This window comes from Chenopodium album, chromosome 19 (assembly GCF_948465745.1).
Source record: "Chenopodium album chromosome 19, dcCheAlbu1.1, whole genome shotgun sequence".
NCBI lineage: Eukaryota > Viridiplantae > Streptophyta > Magnoliopsida > Caryophyllales > Amaranthaceae > Chenopodium > Chenopodium album.
In genome coordinates, this window is record NC_137852.1 from 17,742,679 (window position 1) to 17,760,000 (window position 17,322).

At 35.2% G+C, this 17,322-nt stretch overlaps 1 protein-coding gene across 1 annotated transcript; it reads left to right on the forward strand.

Moving 5' to 3' along the window:
- The first annotated feature begins 1,089 nt into the window (after positions 1–1,089).
- Positions 1,090–16,263, forward strand: LOC145593499 (proline--tRNA ligase, chloroplastic/mitochondrial-like). Its single transcript, XM_081649748.1, has 11 exons — positions 1,090–1,540; positions 1,870–1,926; positions 7,042–7,152; positions 7,299–7,385; positions 7,463–7,576; positions 7,679–7,885; positions 7,976–8,113; positions 9,018–9,179; positions 11,253–11,452; positions 15,515–15,598; positions 15,759–16,263. The coding sequence occupies exons 1-11, from the start codon at positions 1,196–1,198 to the stop codon at positions 15,898–15,900; spliced, it is 1,647 nt and encodes a 548-aa protein (XP_081505874.1). The 5' UTR covers positions 1,090–1,195; the 3' UTR covers positions 15,901–16,263.
- The last annotated feature ends 1,059 nt before the right edge of the window (positions 16,264–17,322 follow it).

Below are 17,322 nucleotides of genomic sequence, written 5' to 3' on the forward strand. Positions count from 1 at the left end.
ATTAAAAAAATAGATTTAAATATATGAATTACTTTTATAATCACAGTTATAAATGATATTTATTACTAATATACATATTTGGGGCTTCAAATTGGTAAAAATCACCCTTAAAATGCTCTAAAATTAAAATTCTACCGCGACGACCGATACCTAGTCCGTTACGGGCGTACCAATACCGATACCGCACTACTGCGATCGCGACCACATTCTTATTTTATGGGTACAGTGCGGGTCATGCGGGTACGAGGTGGGTCAGGTGGGGCGGGGCGGGCATGGGGTGGGTATAGGTTAAGATCCATCCCCGCTGGTTTTTATCCCCATTCCCGCCCTACCACTCGCTAAACCTAGACCAATCCCCACTGACATCCTTATTTATCACCATCTTCGATTTCTCCATTGCAGCCGATCATTTCTCCATTAAAGGCTTCAAATTTTAGCGATGGAAGAGAGATAATGGATGTCAAATGTGACAGAGAGGTGGGGTGATGAAGGCCCTATTCTTTTGAGATTGTAACATAGTAGAATAAGTATTAGCAGAGCAGATTGAGTCAACACAAAAGAGTTGAATAGAATAAGTATTAGCAGAGCAGATTGAGTCAACACAAAAGAGTAAAGCAGAGCAGATTTCAACAGAGCAGCTTTAAAGAATATTGCCGTATTATCTTGAATTAATTTTGCTTACTGACGAAATTACATTGCCACCCTTACCTAAACAATGTACCTTTACCTTTTTTTTTGGTGTAAAGGAGGGTCAAACCCATTTTATTCATAAAAATAAACCGATTACATAACAAAGCGAGAAGAAGTTACACCTAACACATCCTCCCAAAGAAGATTTTTTATTTCGATCGGAGGATATCGAAATAAACTATCTTCTCTTCAAATACAACCCCCATATTAGCTAACTTATCAGCCACTTTATTACCCTCCCTAAAACAATGAACTAAACTAACATTACTACTAAAGGAATTAATAAAGTTGCCACACGAATTTAGAATATGAATGCATTCTCCTCCTCTCTGATAAACACCTTATGTCTATCAACCTTTAGAATATTAATGTACCTTTACCTTTAGATAAACACCTTATGTCTATCACGAAGATAAACTTGTATTTTCTCTCGTACTCTTAGAGTCGTACTACGTTAAAACCCTGAACCTCATCCAAGTTTCGCCTCCACCAAAATCCTGAAAAAATGGGGGCACTCACACTCAGACTACCTTCTCTCTCATCCATTATCATCCCACCATCTTTCTCCTCTCGCTCGACGGCTGCTATCCTCCGCCGCCGCAACCACCACCATCTTCAACCCACCATCAGATTCTGCACCAGAAGTGCAGCATCAGCAAATACATCCGCTTCAACACCCACTTCCAGCACCAAGCCTAAATCCCAAGACAAAGTAATCACCCCACGTTCTCAGGACTTCAATGCTTGGTACCTTGACATTATTTATCATGCCGAGCTTTCCGATTACGGCCCTGTTCGTGGTACCATGGTTATTCGCCCTTATGGTTATGCTATCTGGGAATCCATTCAGGCACTCTTTCTTTTTCCCTTATATTTTTTTATCGGGTTTTGATCTCGTGTCTAGGGTACCACTCTTCGCGACTTTAACCAACTAAGTTAATTGCGCCGGTTTGGATTGATAATTATTTTTGGGTGCTTGACATTGTACCTTTTGTAATTTGAATTGTTACCTTTTGTTTTATTGGGTTCTGATCCCGTGTCTTGGGTACCATGCTTCACGACTTTAACCAACTAAGTTACTTGACAATTCACCAATTGGGTTGATTATATTTTTTGGGTGTTTGAATTTTATGTTGTTTGCTTAATTATTGATATGTTTGGTTAATTGGGTATTTGCAGGATTATTTAAATGTTAAGTTCAAGGAAACTGGTCACAGCAATATGTACTTCCCACAGGTACCAGTGTTCTTCCCCAGTGTCCTGTATATTTGATTGTTTTTTGGTTTTATGCAGTTCAGTTATGTTGTTTACATAATTACTCCTTTTTTTTAAGGATGTTCTTATTTAGAATGGTGAATTTTAATTGGAATTATATGTCTCTTGATTGCTTTGGTTGTTTTATACATTAATAACACATAAATTTGTATATTTGCGTAAAAGTTAGAGTTCATTGAGGGAATGTGATTGACTAGTCTCATTTGAGTCCATTAGTTGATTGCATGAAATTGTTAATCTTGTTGGTATATGATTAATTGGTGTCTATCAAACGTAACACACTTAAATACTTAGTACTTCATATCAACAGATTTTCAACATGGAAAAGTAACAGTTGGTTAACATCTCCAAATTAATGCTCAATTTAGCTCATCTTATGAAATAAGAGGGCGTTTAGCATGGGGTAATAAGAAAAGGGAAAGGGAATCATAGGATATACTTCCTCCGCTACGTATTACTCACAACAAAGGGGTGTTATTTGTGAGACATAAAATATTCCTTTGTTGCGAGTAATATGTAACGGAGGGAGTAATAAGTTGCAAATAGTAGAAATCAGTTATAGTTAGTGAATATTGGTTACATGCAATACGTAATGCAGCAAACTAGTAAAAAAAAACTCCATATCTAATAAGTAAAAATTAGTTCAATTTGAGTAAACCAGTTTTAATCAGTAAATACGGTAACCTCATGTAGTAATGAATTATGTAATTAAATCAGTTCTGATTAGTTAAAATAAGTTTCAATTTGTAGTATTCAGTTTTAATCATAAAAATTTTGGTAACTTCCTAGTATATACTACTTCAAATTAGTAAAAAATAGCTATAATACGTGAATACTTACCAGTAATATTCAGTTTTAGTTACTAATAGGACTATGCAAAATCTGGAAAACCAAAACTCAATCCATAAACCGAAAAAAGGAACCAACAATGTGGGTATTCGATATGAAATAGTTGGGTTAGGATCAGATTTTTTGAATACATAAAAATTTCAATGGGTGTGGAGTCCGGACAGAAAGCTCATAAGGAATTACTTACTCATTTAACGAATTTTTATTTTTTATTTTTTTTTTACTTTTATTTTTTTATTTTTATTTTTATTTTTTTTGAGGAAAAACTCAGATAACGAATTTTTTTTTGACTTTTCCTCTTCTTTTTACTTTTCACCTTTTCACTTTCACTTTCCCTTCCATTTGTTCTAGGTAAAACCAAATTCCCAGACATCATATTAACTAAGTGACTAACTATGATGCATGAGTACCTCACTTGATCATCGTCCCCGTACTAAACACGCAGTACACACCCATTATTTTATATTTTTTTAACAAACTTTTCTTACAATTTATTTATTTTGATGATCTTTTATATAATTTTTTCATCTTATATGAATGCTAAAAGAAAAAATTATCAAATTTCGTTAAAGAACAAACTTCCTTCGTTCTTTTTTACTTGACTCGCTTTGACTTTTACACTATTCACCACCCCTCCTTTGACCGTCTTTTATGAATAGCATGTAAGGAAAAACATATTCATGTGAGATATTTTTGAATTCGTCTCAATAAATACTATCATAATATATTACTTTTGTAATTTTTACTTATGGAGAATAAAAGTTTTGAATTGGCAAGCGTGTTAAAAGAAACAAGTCAATTAAAAAAGAACTGAGGAAGTATTATATAATACTGAATTAACCATACCCTTATCCGTTATATTTTAAACTAGCGTATTACATACCCGATTCTGTACCCAACCTTGTGCAACATAGGTGATTAGTATAATGTATTTGCAAGAAAGAGATAGAAAGACAACAAAAAAACAACCCTAGTTGTCTACTGATTATTGTGACTTAGTACAGTGCTGCTTGCTACTGCCTAGTTGCCTAATGCCTCTATCTTGCTTCTTTTTTATTATTATTATTATTATTATTATTATTATTATTATTATTATTATTATCATTTATTAATTAGAAGAAGAGAAGAGAAGAAGAAGAAGATTATTATTTTATTGGTATGTTATTTTCCCATTGGTTTCTTGTACTACTATTAAGGATTTGAGATATCAAATGTTAAATGTTTAATACCCTTGTTATTGGTGGATATATGTAGATTTCAGTTTAAACCTTTGGTGCCTGTATAGTATTTAAGTAAATCCGTGAATTAGATCGAGTCGTTATCTTATCTGATCAAACCGATCTGAAAAAACTTGATATCCAAATAAGTAGGTGCTGAAAGTTTTGGATACAATTTAGTCTTGACAAATTTGCGTCACGAAAATAAATAATATATGAAATAAATTTCTAGATGATAACTAAACTCGAATTCAGGTGAACTAAACGGGCTTAAGAAAAGTTTGTTGGTAAACTAGAGTTGATATATTCAAGAGGAAATACTAATGAAGGATAAGGTATTTATGTAAATATAGCTCTTTTAGTTTCATGCTTGTCTGTTTAGTATATCTTACTTGTGTGCACGAGTTATGCAGTATATTGAGAGTAAAGAACTCTTGTATTTGTGCCATTTTAGTCCCTCTAAACTCTTTTGTGCTCTTTTAGTCTCTCCTCCACCTCGAATGGTGTTTTCCAGCCAAAAGTCAGGGACTATGCTGGCTAAGCAATAGTTTAGTCCCTCAACTTTGGGTTGACAAACACCAAACATGGTGGAGGAGGGACTAAAAGAGCACAAAAGAGTTTAAAGGGACTAAAAGTGCACCAAATACAAGAGTTGAGGGACTGTTTTTACTCAGTGTATTGAAGAAGAGGGTACTTTAATATATTTAGCCCTCATTTTACTAGTAAAATCTATTGGAAAAATTGTCAGGAATATTACGACCTTTCAGCGGTCTTCCATAAATATAACGACCTTTGGATTATCCCGGAATATTACGACCTTTGACTCTGATCTTCCATAAATAGGATAAAAAACCGATAACCTGTTTAAAAGGTTACCCAAGACACGTGTCGCGTTGTGATAGGTTAGAAATTTTAATTTTGATTTTTATAATTTTCTTTTTTAAGAAACTGATTTTTGATTAAGATAAAATTAAAAAAAAAAAGAAAGAAAAATGTAAAACCCACCCTGTCCTTCCCCAACCATACCAGCAACCCAAACGGTTTCCCATCATCCACCTTCCCCTCCCCTTCTGACTAGCCTCGACGTTTTCCGACGACCGGCGACCACCCCATGCTCTTCTCTTCCCTTTTTCGACCACGCCACCTCTTTCCCTTCTCAATTTTGTTCCATAGTAGCGACCATACCCTTCCCTCCAAGTACCTTTTCCCCTCCTCTAACGAGCAACCCCACCCCCTTGACCAGCAACCACCCCATTCCTCTCCCAAATTCGAACTCTGGTAGCCCCCATCTTTTCCCTTTCATTTTTGAACCCCTGGCTTTATATTCTCATCCAAATCCCACCACCATCGAAATCGACCTCCGACCACTTCATCTGAATTTCTACCCAACCTTTTCATTTTCGACCCCCAACACTATATACTTGCTTGCATTAATGGATAGAGGACGGGGAAGCGGGAGTTACGGTGGGGGTTTCACGGGGTTGGGTGAGGCTGGAGGCCACTTCATCTGAAATTCTACCCAAAACCCAACCCTTTCATTTTTTAATTATTTAAATCATTTTTTTTATATTAAGATCATTTTTAAAAATAAGAAAATTGTAATTTTTTTTAAAAAGTATTTGACCAATTAAAAAGTGACATGTGTCACACTTAACCCTTTTAGCAGGCCACCAACCAGTTACGTCCTATTTATGGAAGATCAGGGTCAAAGGTCGTAATATTCCGAGATAATTCAAAGGTCGTTATATTTATGGAAGACCGCTGAAAGGTCGTAATATTCTTGACAATTTTTCCAAATCTATTTTCATAATGTAAATTTCATAACAAATATGTACTCCCTCCGTTCATAATGTTAGTCCCATATACTATTTTGGGCGTTTCAAAATGATCTACCCATATTGAATCTATTCCTTATTTTATTTTATTTTATTTTCCTAATTCAGTCTTGTAATTTCTAATCCCATAAGTGGATTAATGACATGGCAGTAATGAAATATTTTGATTGGTCATCAATCCCATTAGTGGATTGATCCATTAGTGGATTGATGATATGGCATTTGATTGATATTTCTCACGTTAAACAAGCATTGTAATTGATGCTTTCCAAAGAAAAAAAAATCAGAACAGAACTAACTAAGCAATTTTTGTACTAAAATGTAAGCTTCCAAATATGATTCATTCTCTTATTTTTTGTGATTGATTCTATATGGGACTAACAATGTGAAACGGAGGGAGTATTATTAGTAACTTTTTAAAATTTATAGACACCAAGGGTTGTCACACAAGATGAGCGCGAAGCTTGTTACTCAAAGCATTTAGGTATAATAAATTTTTATTTTGAAACACCAATGGTTTCTCATTTTTTAAGAGATTAATTGACATCCAATTAAAGGGATTTTGTTGCACTAGTTTGAAGGAAATTTTTATACGCCGGGTTATGAATTGGGGGGAAATTTTATGTGAGAGATGGAAGGTGTGGGAAAGAGGGATGATTATAAATTATAAATTGGGTTAGCGGGCTAGGCTCCTTTGGAGTGGGGCCAGGGTAAGCCTAGTGGGGTTGATCTCACAACCATGTCCTCACCGCTAGACAAGTACTACTTGGTTAAAAGTGGAGCTATTGGCTGGGAGTCTTTGTGGAATAGAATGGTGTATGTTAATTAACTTTAATGTTTGTCTAGGGTGTTCATGTTGTAAAGTAAGATAGCTTTGATTTTTTTTTTTTTTTTTTTTTTTTTGGACTTTGTCCTATATTAGTGTATAGTCTGTACATTCTATTATCATTCTCAAAAATTCCCTTTACCTTTTGGAGTTACATGGAGCATTCCCAATATAAATGAAATGCTGTCAAACTGCATGAAATCTTAGGAGATATCATATTATGATTTGGGCATTATATGTTTTCAAGTGTTGCTTGAGTTTGCAATATCTCTGTCTCTCCCCCTCTCTTTTTTCTCCTTTTTTTTCTAAGTTATTTGTCTGACACCATTTTTTAAAAACCTTTTTGCAGTTTATACCGTATTCATTTATAGAGAAAGAAGCTAGTCATGTTGAAGGTTTTAGTCCAGAATTAGCTGTTGTCACTATTGGTGGAGGAAAGGAACTCGAAGAAAAACTTGTGGTACTATTATGAATGACGATTTCATTATTTATGCTTTTGACATTACTTAATTTAAGTTTTTTTTTTCTTCTTTTTTTTTTTTTTGGCATCAAAGTTGGTAAACTGAGTCTTGGCTTTGATTGTTGTACTTGTTGAGGTTCTGGCAGGTTCGACCTACTAGTGAAACTATAGTAAACCATATGTTCACTCAATGGATCCAAAGTCATCGTGACCTTCCTTTAATGATTAACCAGGTGAGATTACAATAAGCTAGGAACTTTATATCTCTCCTTTTTTTACTTCTATCTATGTCTAAAAGTTTCATTTTTAGTGGGCAAATGTCACAAGATGGGAGATGCGCACAAAGCCATTTGTGAGGACTCTTGAATTTCTTTGGCAAGAGGGTCATACTGCTCATTCCACTCCAGAAGAGGCAGAGAAAGAGGTTTTTTTTTTTTTTTTTTTTTTTTCCATAAAATATCTATAGTAAGTTAGATGTGATAAATGGCAATACTCTTAACTACTCGATAAATTTTTCTTGTTACAGGCCTTGCAGATGATTGATGTCTACACAAAGTTTGCTTATGAGCATGCTGCAATACCTGTAATTGCAGGCAGGAAATCAAAGGTAGAAACATTTGCTGGTGCTGATAGAACTTATACAATCGAGGCTATGATGGGTGACAGGAAAGCTTTACAAGCTGGGACTAGCCACAACCTTGGACAGAATTTCTCACGTGCATTTGGCACACAGGTTCAGCCTAGTGGCACTTATGGCTTGCATATGTTTAATCTGAAATGATGCTGCTGGTTGAATGAAGGATTTGAACATTTATATATGCAGTTTACTTATGAGAATGGGCAAAGGCAACATGTGTGGCAGACTTCATGGGCTATAAGCACACGTTTTGTGGGTGGTATAATCATGACTCATGGTGATGATGCTGGTTTAATGCTTCCTCCAAGGGTTGCTCCTATACAGGTAACTTGTATTTTCCAACTACTCTTTTATAAAATGAATGTGTGACATCTTGGCATGAGCTTAGTGGCTGCATTTCAAGAATTATGTCTTCATGCAACAAAGATTATTGTATTTTTTTGTAACAAATGGTAAAATAAAAGATGGGACAACTAGAAAGGGAATCTGATTGCTTACAGAGTCAACAAATTGCGCATGCCAGATTTATCTAAAGCTTGAATTTGTGTTACTGTAGGCAAAAAGTTCTCCTTCAACAACTACCTTATTTTAGTTGTATTATTTTTTAGGAAAACTGATTAAATAAAATGATTTTTTTCCATCAAAATCAACACAAACATACATCTTTTGATCTAGAAAGTTTATCTCACTTACTGTAATCATGGAAAGCTTCAGATAAGTGATTGGATGTGAGCCGAGGTGAATAATGAGAGATGGAGTAAAAGGTGAGTGGGGGTGAGGAATTATGTATAAAGTTAACAAAAATGAATGGAAAGGTGTAAATAGTTGTCTAGTATGATAAGTTTCTGAAAAACCCCAAATGAAAAATAAGTTAAACTTTCAGGATCGGAGAGAGTATTTTCAGTTTAAGGTTGAGATTGTAAAGAAACAACTTGCCTGCCACCTAGAAAATGAAGAACAAAGATATGAAATTTGAAAGGGAGAACAAAGAGACCTTAAACGTCATTCTGGTTTGATGGAATGTCATCCTTGAAGTAAAATGCTTGTACTTTTTGATTTACTCATTAAATAGTATAGGACTATAGGTTATATGTCTAGATTGTGTAGAACTTATAGTTTCGATCATGAGTTGTCTTTTCTATGGTTCAAGTTATGTTGAGTAATTTTCTGTTTATTTTGGTGTAGTTTAATCCTGATTTCGTGTTATATTGATTATATGCCCTTTCAGGTTGTGATTGTACCCATTTGGAAAAAGGAAGAAGAGAAATTAGGAGTTCTTGATGCTGGCATTTCTACTTATGAAGCCCTGAAAAGTGCTGGGATTAAAGTTAAATTTGATGACTCTGAGCAGCAAACCCCTGGATGGAAATTTAACTTTTGGGAAATGAAGGTGTGAGTTCACTCTTGATTATTGTCACGAGGCTTATTTCTGGCATCCCAGCACTTTTTTCTTACCATATGATTCTCTGTATGCTTTATCATGTAATTGTTACTGCTTTTATCTTTCCATTATACTGCTTTGCTTTCTCAAATCTCTGGTAGTCTAGACATTTAAGCATCATGCCATATTTTTTTTACCATTTTTAGATTTCTGTGGCATCATATTTAGGTATTAACAACATAGCTCATGTGATGAAGTAGTGTGAAATTTTTTCCTCATGTAAAACTTCATTTTTTTTAATGGTGACATCTATTAACCTTGGATGTTGAACTGTTAAGGTTCATATTACATTCTATTAGATCTTTCCTTACATAAGCAGTGCTTTCATACTAAATTAGTAATTAGGAGTGAATTGTCAAACAATTGGTGATGCTAGAATCAAATATTAATAAACAGTAAAAACATACTTGTGATAAATACTATAAGATCTTTTTCCCTACATACGCAGTGCTTTCATACGAAATTAGGAATTAGGAGTGAATTGTCAAACAATTGGTGATGCTGGAATCGAATATCAATAAACAATGAAACATACTTGTGACAAATACATCTCCCATACTCCCTTATTGCTGTGATCAAAATGAATTCTGGTTAAGGCGAAAGGTTCAACATATCCTATATGCCATTAAAATTCTGATGCTTTGTTGGTCTACTACAATATAAGCTATATTTACACCATGAAACTGCTGGGATGCTGCCATGACTTGGTTCTGTTTCTAGTTGCTGAAGTTTTTGATATAATTGATACTTTGGTTGTGAGTATTGTTTTATTGCCAATTTCATTGGTTTTTAAAGGAAAAATTGGCATGATTAATCCCAACTTTGCTCCATTCAATGAAATTAATCCCAACTTTCTTTTGTTTTTTTTTATTAATCCCAACTTTATACCATGTCCGCCCAAAACACACCTAAGTGACTTGCACACCTAAGTGACTTGTAACCTGCTAAGCAGGTTCACATTTGTGAGTTGGATTTTTGTTGCCCATGTGTCACCACGTGATTGGTCAAACCAAAATTTAAAAAATATAAATTTGGCAGCCACCCTAAAATATGACAGCCACCCTAAACCACCCTAAACGGTAGCCACGGCCAGAATCGGGGAAGGGATGGGAGTGGGTGGCCGAATTCGAGAAAAGGGCGAGAGAGTGCTAGTGGTGGCCGGATTCAGTAAGGGGAAGTGTGAGTGTGGCCGAATTCGAGGAGGGGAATGAAGGGGGTTGCTCAAATCAGGGAAGGCAAGGGAGGGACTGGCCAGATTTGAGCTTTGGTGGTCGGAATCGAGGGAGGAAAAGGTTGTGGTGGCCGGAATCAGGGGAGGGGAAGGCTAAATTCTGAATTCAAATCGAAATGGGGCTAAATTTAAAGCTTGCGGCTGCAAATTGGGATAAATGGGTCGCCGGAGGTGGAAAGATGGTGGCTGGTTGTGTGGCAGTAGGGGAGCAGCGGTTGGTGGTGGCTGAGCTCCCAGGTGGTGCGTGTGGGGCAACTGCTGGTGGAGTTTGCTGCTTGGTGTTGCGGTGAGTGCTGATGAGGCAGGGGAGGTGAATTGGAGGTGCGGTGCTGGTGAGTAGTTGTAGTTATGACGTTGATGCTGTTTGAATTGTTGTTTGGCCGGCTGAAAGGTCGCCGGAATCGGGGGAAGGGAAGGTGGCCATGGCTGCCTTTTTTTTTATTTTTAATTTTTTAAAATCAATTATGAGCCGACAATGTGTCTGGTAACCGTAATATCAGGTTAGTTGACCGGTTGGGTGTGTTTTGGGCGGATGTAGTATAAAGTTGGGATTAATGAAAAATAAATGAAAGTTGGGATTAATTTAGCGGACGGAGCAAAGTTGGGATTAATCTTGAGCAATTTTTCCTCTTTTTTTTTTTTTAATTTTTATTTTGTTATCATTTTTTTTTTACTTTTCTTTGAGTATACTAGTTTTTGGATGCATCTTTGTTGAGAATGGGATAACTCAGAGCATCTTAGATACGATTACATCTTCTGTCTGGCTCTCTAAATCAAAATTTATTTGACAGGGAGTTCCTGTAAGGATAGAAATTGGTCCACGTGATGTTTTGAATAAGAGTGTGGTCATATCAAGAAGAGATATTCCTGGTAAACAAGGAAAAGTATTTGGAGTGTCCATGGAACCCGATGTTTTGGTTTCTTATGTAAAAGACAAGTTGGATGAAATACAGGCATCATTGTTGAGTATGGCAACATCATTCCGTGATAGGTATACTCCTTTGCTTTATTTGTGATTCTTCAGCTAGTTGTAGATGCGTATTCTTATCTTTAAAACTGGATCATAATACTTTTCTTTTAATAGTGGTAAATTGTGGTGAATTATATTGTGAACTGAGCATTCTGTTTTTGAGCTGCTTTGTGCACAGCTATGCACTATGTCATTATGCTAGTGTGACTACTAATTTGACATCCCATTTTATGTTTATTGTTAGGTATGTAAAAAAAATAAAACACTTATTAGAAGATAACTTATTGAATAAAAAAAGATGATTAAGGTGAGACCCAACAACAAACAACCTAGTACAAATCCTACAATTTCTACCTTGGGTAGAATTTTGTGAAACTGCTAAAGAGACTGTTTTGAAAGACCCTTAAAAAACCTTTTAGATAAAGATGGAGAGACTATGGACCTGAAATTTTGCACAGTATGGCTTTAAAATCCAGATTACTAGAATGCCATGATTGCTGTCTTTTCCTATTAGTCGAAAATCCCAACTTCCTATGCCAGTCCGGTGGCACCCACCCCCAAATGGAACCTTAAAGACTCATATACTTAAGTTGTTCCTTCATAACCTTGACAAAAGTTGCAGTGTTTTGATCTGGTAGGATGCTTTGGTGCTAGCAATATGGGCTCATTTGCTTGCTTGCTTCTCACCACATATTTTGTCTTCATTCAATTAAGGTCCTTCTCTCTTAATAAGTTATTTGGGACATAAAACTTCTGGGTGGGTGAAGCAGAAGCCTTTACTAGGACAGTTCTTAACATAATTAAGGTATCCTTTACTTGCTTTAAATTCATTTGTGGGTTACATGTAGTGGGTGACTATGGCATAGTCCAGGTTTTGACTTCTCTTCGCCTGAAATAAGGTGTTGTGGTCTGTTAATTGGACTCGGCCAATATCGCCGAGTGTCCGTGTCGACACGACACGGACGCCGACATGAAATTCGTGTTGGATTATCCACTTTGCACTCGGACACTTCAACTCAGAGAGAACAGAGTGGAAGAGAAGATACAGATCTGATTTTTTTTTTTTAATAAAAAAAATACAAGAAAAGACCATACTAAATCCTACCTTGCCATTCAGATACAAAACCGTGGAAAACCCTCATAATTAGACTTGAAATTTGAAGTTCTATGCCATGATTTTAGAGAATTATGAGTAGAAATTATAAATGGCGGACATAGCTATGTTTTACAAAGAAAGTGAAAGAAAAAAGGAAGGAGAGAGGAGGAATAGGGGGTGGGTGGGTCACAACTGTAACTCTAAGTCAATTTTTTTTTTTAAAAAAAAAGTTATCATATCACGTGAGGGATAGGAGAAATTTTCTGCTTTATTCATATCTCTTTGGGCCCACTCACACCTCATTTTCCACTTTGTTATTGTTTTATTTAAGGAATTATAAGTACACATATTAACTTAATTTAAGAAATTTTGTCAATAACTACCAATTAAATCACGTGTTTTGAAAACAACTACCTATTAAAAAAGTTTTTTAAAAGAACTATCATAAAGTTGTAAAAAGTTTAAATAGTACTACCACTCTAACAATTTTGACTAGAATCTCTGGTATTTGAGTCTCATTTTTTATCACTTTTTACCTTTATAAAGGGTAATTTAGTCAATTTAGATGATGATTTTATGAGGTAAAGGTAAAAAGTGAAATCTACATGCCGAATATTCTACTTGGAATTATTAGAGTGGTAGTGCTACTTTAAACTTTTTACAACTTTATGGTAGTTCTTTTAAAATAAAATTTTAATAGGTAGTTATTTTCAAAACACGCGCTTTAATTGGTAGTTCTTGACAAAATTTCCCTTAATTTACTTTGATTTTAATGAAATTCTGATAAATTATAATATTGTAATTTATGATTTATTTGTGAATAAAAAATGACGTGTCCCCGCACCCGTGTCCAAATTTCGGACAGTGTCCCCGTGTCCTAAAATTTTGAAAATTGCCGAATCGAATACTTGGACACGCATCCGACTCCCGTTTCCAAGTCCAAGTAACATAGTTTGTGGTATAACTTTATTAATCTTTCTATTTTAGTGTTGATCTCATCTGGTGTACTAGTTTGATTAGATTTTGACTGCATATTAAATTATTAAGGGAATATGTAAGAAAAAAATTATGAAGTGTGTTAGATTTGTCTCAAACCCTCAATGACTACTTTTCAACTATGTGAATATTTTAATTTATTACTAATGTGTATTTAAAGATACATAGCTATAATCAAACAGAAATCAATATATTTTCTGGTTTGATCTAATGTTATCTGGTTTGATTTTGACTAGATAAAGAAATTAGTTTTCAAAAAAGATTAAAGAGAACAGATTCTATAGGAAAAATTGAACGTTGTTGTTTGATTTACAATTACCTGATGGTGAGCCTCTTCAAAAAGCTGATTATTTAGAAAAATAAAATTAGTAACGCAGCATAAGTGGATCTTTGTTGTACAACATGAAGCTGTTCCCAATATCAGAAATTGTCTTATATTCTTGTAATAATGTCAGTTCCCAAACTGTAAAGAACTAATTTTCTAGTATGTTCTTGCCTCGTGAAGTGCCCTCTTAAAATGCCTACCAAAATTGATAGAGTATGATTACATCATAAACACAAAGTGTGAATATGTATTAACAAGGTCCTTTTTTCTTTTTTTAATTAGAAATGAGAATACTCTTACCTGTCCCAACTTTGTAGTGCCTGTAAAATTTATCAATGTCACAATATGATCTGTGACTTTAATGCATTGAGTACTTACATGAAGCAGTCTGCACCTATGTATAAAAAGGCTCAAGGCGCACCAAGGCGTTTCGGAGTACCTTGCGCCTAAGGCGCGCCTTAGTGCGCCTCATTGAAGTGAGGCGCATATAACAAGCAATAAAAATTAAAAATTCTGAAAAAAACTGTGCGCCTCAGGGGTGCGCCTTAGGATTTAATCAATTGTGAATGTATTAATTGTTGTTTCCTTAAATATTTTGAAATTCCTATGGGGGATATAAGAATGGAGTGGAGTATGTATGACGGTAGGAAGTCTGAATACGGCAGGATACAAGCTATCGATGATCGGAAATTGTTACAATTGTTCAGAAGGGGTTGTTTACTCACCTGATTATAAAAGATAACTTTAAGTTTCAAAAATATAGGCATTAAATGTTGTTGAGGTATGCTCCATAATCAGTTGGGATTCTATTCTTCAATTGGGCCCACGTATATTTGCCTTATATATCTTACTAATTGACCCCAGTACTGCAGTATGGCCTAGTATTTTAGGTGTAATTAATAAATTTATCAAGTTTGTCCCTCTTCCTTTCTCTTCTCCTTGCCTCTCATGCCAGCACACTTTTGGTGCAGACCCATGGGAAGTCACTGATTTTGCCAATCCATTACTGTTTACCCTTTTTTATAATGGTTGATATGATAGACCAGCTGGAAGTCACTGATAATTTGATAATGGGGTCTTTGGATCCATAGACCCCATTGCTATGTGCAGAAGTTGCTGTCAATAGTGCTAAGTTAAAATTTTACCAAGTCATGTTTCCTGATAAAAGTAAATTCCAGCAGCCCTAATACACAGCCATGTTTACAGTTTACTGAGGTTGTGGGACAGTTCCAAATCTGAAAAACTGTGTTTAGGCCATCAAAATCCGGGCAAGGGAGAGGGGTGGCCTGGAAATGTGCTGGAGGAGAAATGCGGAAGGGGGTTGATGTGGGTCAGTATGCAGTGGTATGTGATATTAACTTTAAGGAGATTCATACAATGATGGTCTGTGTGTAAGAGCTTGTCCCATCTCTAGAAAGAGCTGTTTGTTAAATGGATATTACGTTAGTGAAGATTACCAGGCATTATTTACTTGAGATAAGGATTTTACTTGTGTGTCATATGGCTGTTTTATGGAAGTATGCATGCTTCTCATCTTCTAATGCAGAAAGGTAGTCATTACTCATTAGTTGTACCTTTATGTTGGTTGTATAGAGTGCCTTTTTGATTTTTTTTTTTTTTTTTTTTTTTTCTCAATATGTTAACTGACTAAAATAATATTCGGCAGTAACATTGTGGATGTGACATCATATGAAGAGCTTAAAGTGGCAGTATCGGATGGAAAGTGGGCAAGGGGTCCTTGGTCTGGCAGGTATTCTTCTTCTCCGCCAATCTTTCTCCTACCATGTTTCATTTCTTACTTAAGATTAAAGAAGCTGATGTTTAGAGCAAGAGTTTGAAATCATATCCTTTCTTTATTATGTGAACTATGTATCTGTTTACTATAATTTGTTTCTCATTGCTTTGTACAGTGACAAGGATGAGTTGAAAGTAAAAGAAGAAACCGGGGCAACAATTAGATGTTTCCCTTTTGAACAACCTCAAGGGACAAAAACTTGCTTGATGACAGGAGGTCCTGCTGAGGAAGTCGCAATTTTTGCAAAATCATACTAGCCAGAGGCTGACTCTAGCTAATGAATGCAAAGGGAGTTTTGCTTTGGCATCATATTTTGGTTGCAAATTGTTCTAAGATGCGATTTTTTATGAAGCAGATGTTTAGGAACAACAGATATGATTAGTTCTTTCGCACCAAATCGAGAATACATGGCATACATTGTTGTACAATTACCTTCATATACTGTTTGATGTGCGAGATTTTATCTTTTCAAAAAAAAAAAAAAAAAAAAAAAAAAAAAAAAAGTGAGATATTATAGGTGAGTGAATTGTAGTACGTAGCAATATTCTTCATTTCCAACTTGTAGACTTTTTGGTCCAAGGTTTACAATACATTCAATTTATCATGATTCAATTCATTGTGTTGCTCCTAAATTTTGAATAAAATGTGGCTTGGTCTTGCAATAAATTGCTCTTCTTAATTTCTAAAAACTCGAGTTCATCTGGTTTTGATACTAGATAGCAATTTTGTTTCCCAAAAAAAAAAAAAAATAAAATAAATAGATAGCAATTTACCGCGTTGGATAATTTTCACACTTGTTTTAATCACAACATCAACTTATGGTAGTCCTTAACCAAATAGCAGCTGTGTATTATATTGCTGGAGATATGACCTCTAAGTTATATAAATTGGGAGATGAAGCCTTGTACCAAGTAAGAGGAGCATCCATTGAATACCGGGAGAGGAGTAGACTGCGGCTATCCATTCAGCCCGCTTGTCCAGAAGCGACACTTCACTCCCTAAAGCCTGCCCGAAATTCTCAAAGTTGCACTTGCTGTTCCTAAAGTTATTAGATTGAGTTCTTTCCTCCTCTGTGGGTTTGACTCGTCATCCTCGAATATCACAGCTCCGAATTTGGTGCCACTACAGCCATCTACGGATCTACTACTAGTAGCCACCGTAACAGCCTCCCAGAACATCCATAACCACCCACCTTTTATCACCAAAACTACCGAAAATGAGACTTATTGAGCAAATCTCTGTCTAATTATTTTTGTCATTGATGAGACAATAACAGTGTGCACTAGTAATTTTAGACCTCATTTTACTAAAAACATTGTACCAACATGATATGAGGTCTAAAAATACCAATGAACATTGTATTGGTCATTTCAAAAATCTGTAATATTTTCACTATAAGCCTGTTTGCAAATACAATCGGAATTTTGTATTGTAATTGTATGTTCTTATCCAAAATTTGCATACAAGAAACCGAAATGTACTTGTATAATGATCAAATTAATGCATAAAAACAAAAACAAATCATCAAACATACTAGGAATTATACATGATTCAATCTGAACGTTTCTATGAATGGCACACATACATATATGTAATTGTGTAAAATGCATTTTTCGTAAGAACATTGAAGTGATGATTGAACCATTACATGCAACAAGATCAAACTTCAAATTAAAGTT

Bases quoted from the DNA above. Each gene is read 5' to 3' on its own strand.
- LOC145593499 (XM_081649748.1), top strand. From the start codon at position 1,196: ATGGGGGCACTCACACTCAGACTACCTTCTCTCTCATCCATTATCATC. The intron at 7,153-7,298 runs GTACTATTATGA...AGGTTCTGGCAG, and splicing joins AACTCGAAGAAAAACTTGTG to GTTCGACCTACTAGTGAAAC. The intron at 7,386-7,462 runs GTGAGATTACAA...TTTCATTTTTAG, and splicing joins TTCCTTTAATGATTAACCAG to TGGGCAAATGTCACAAGATG.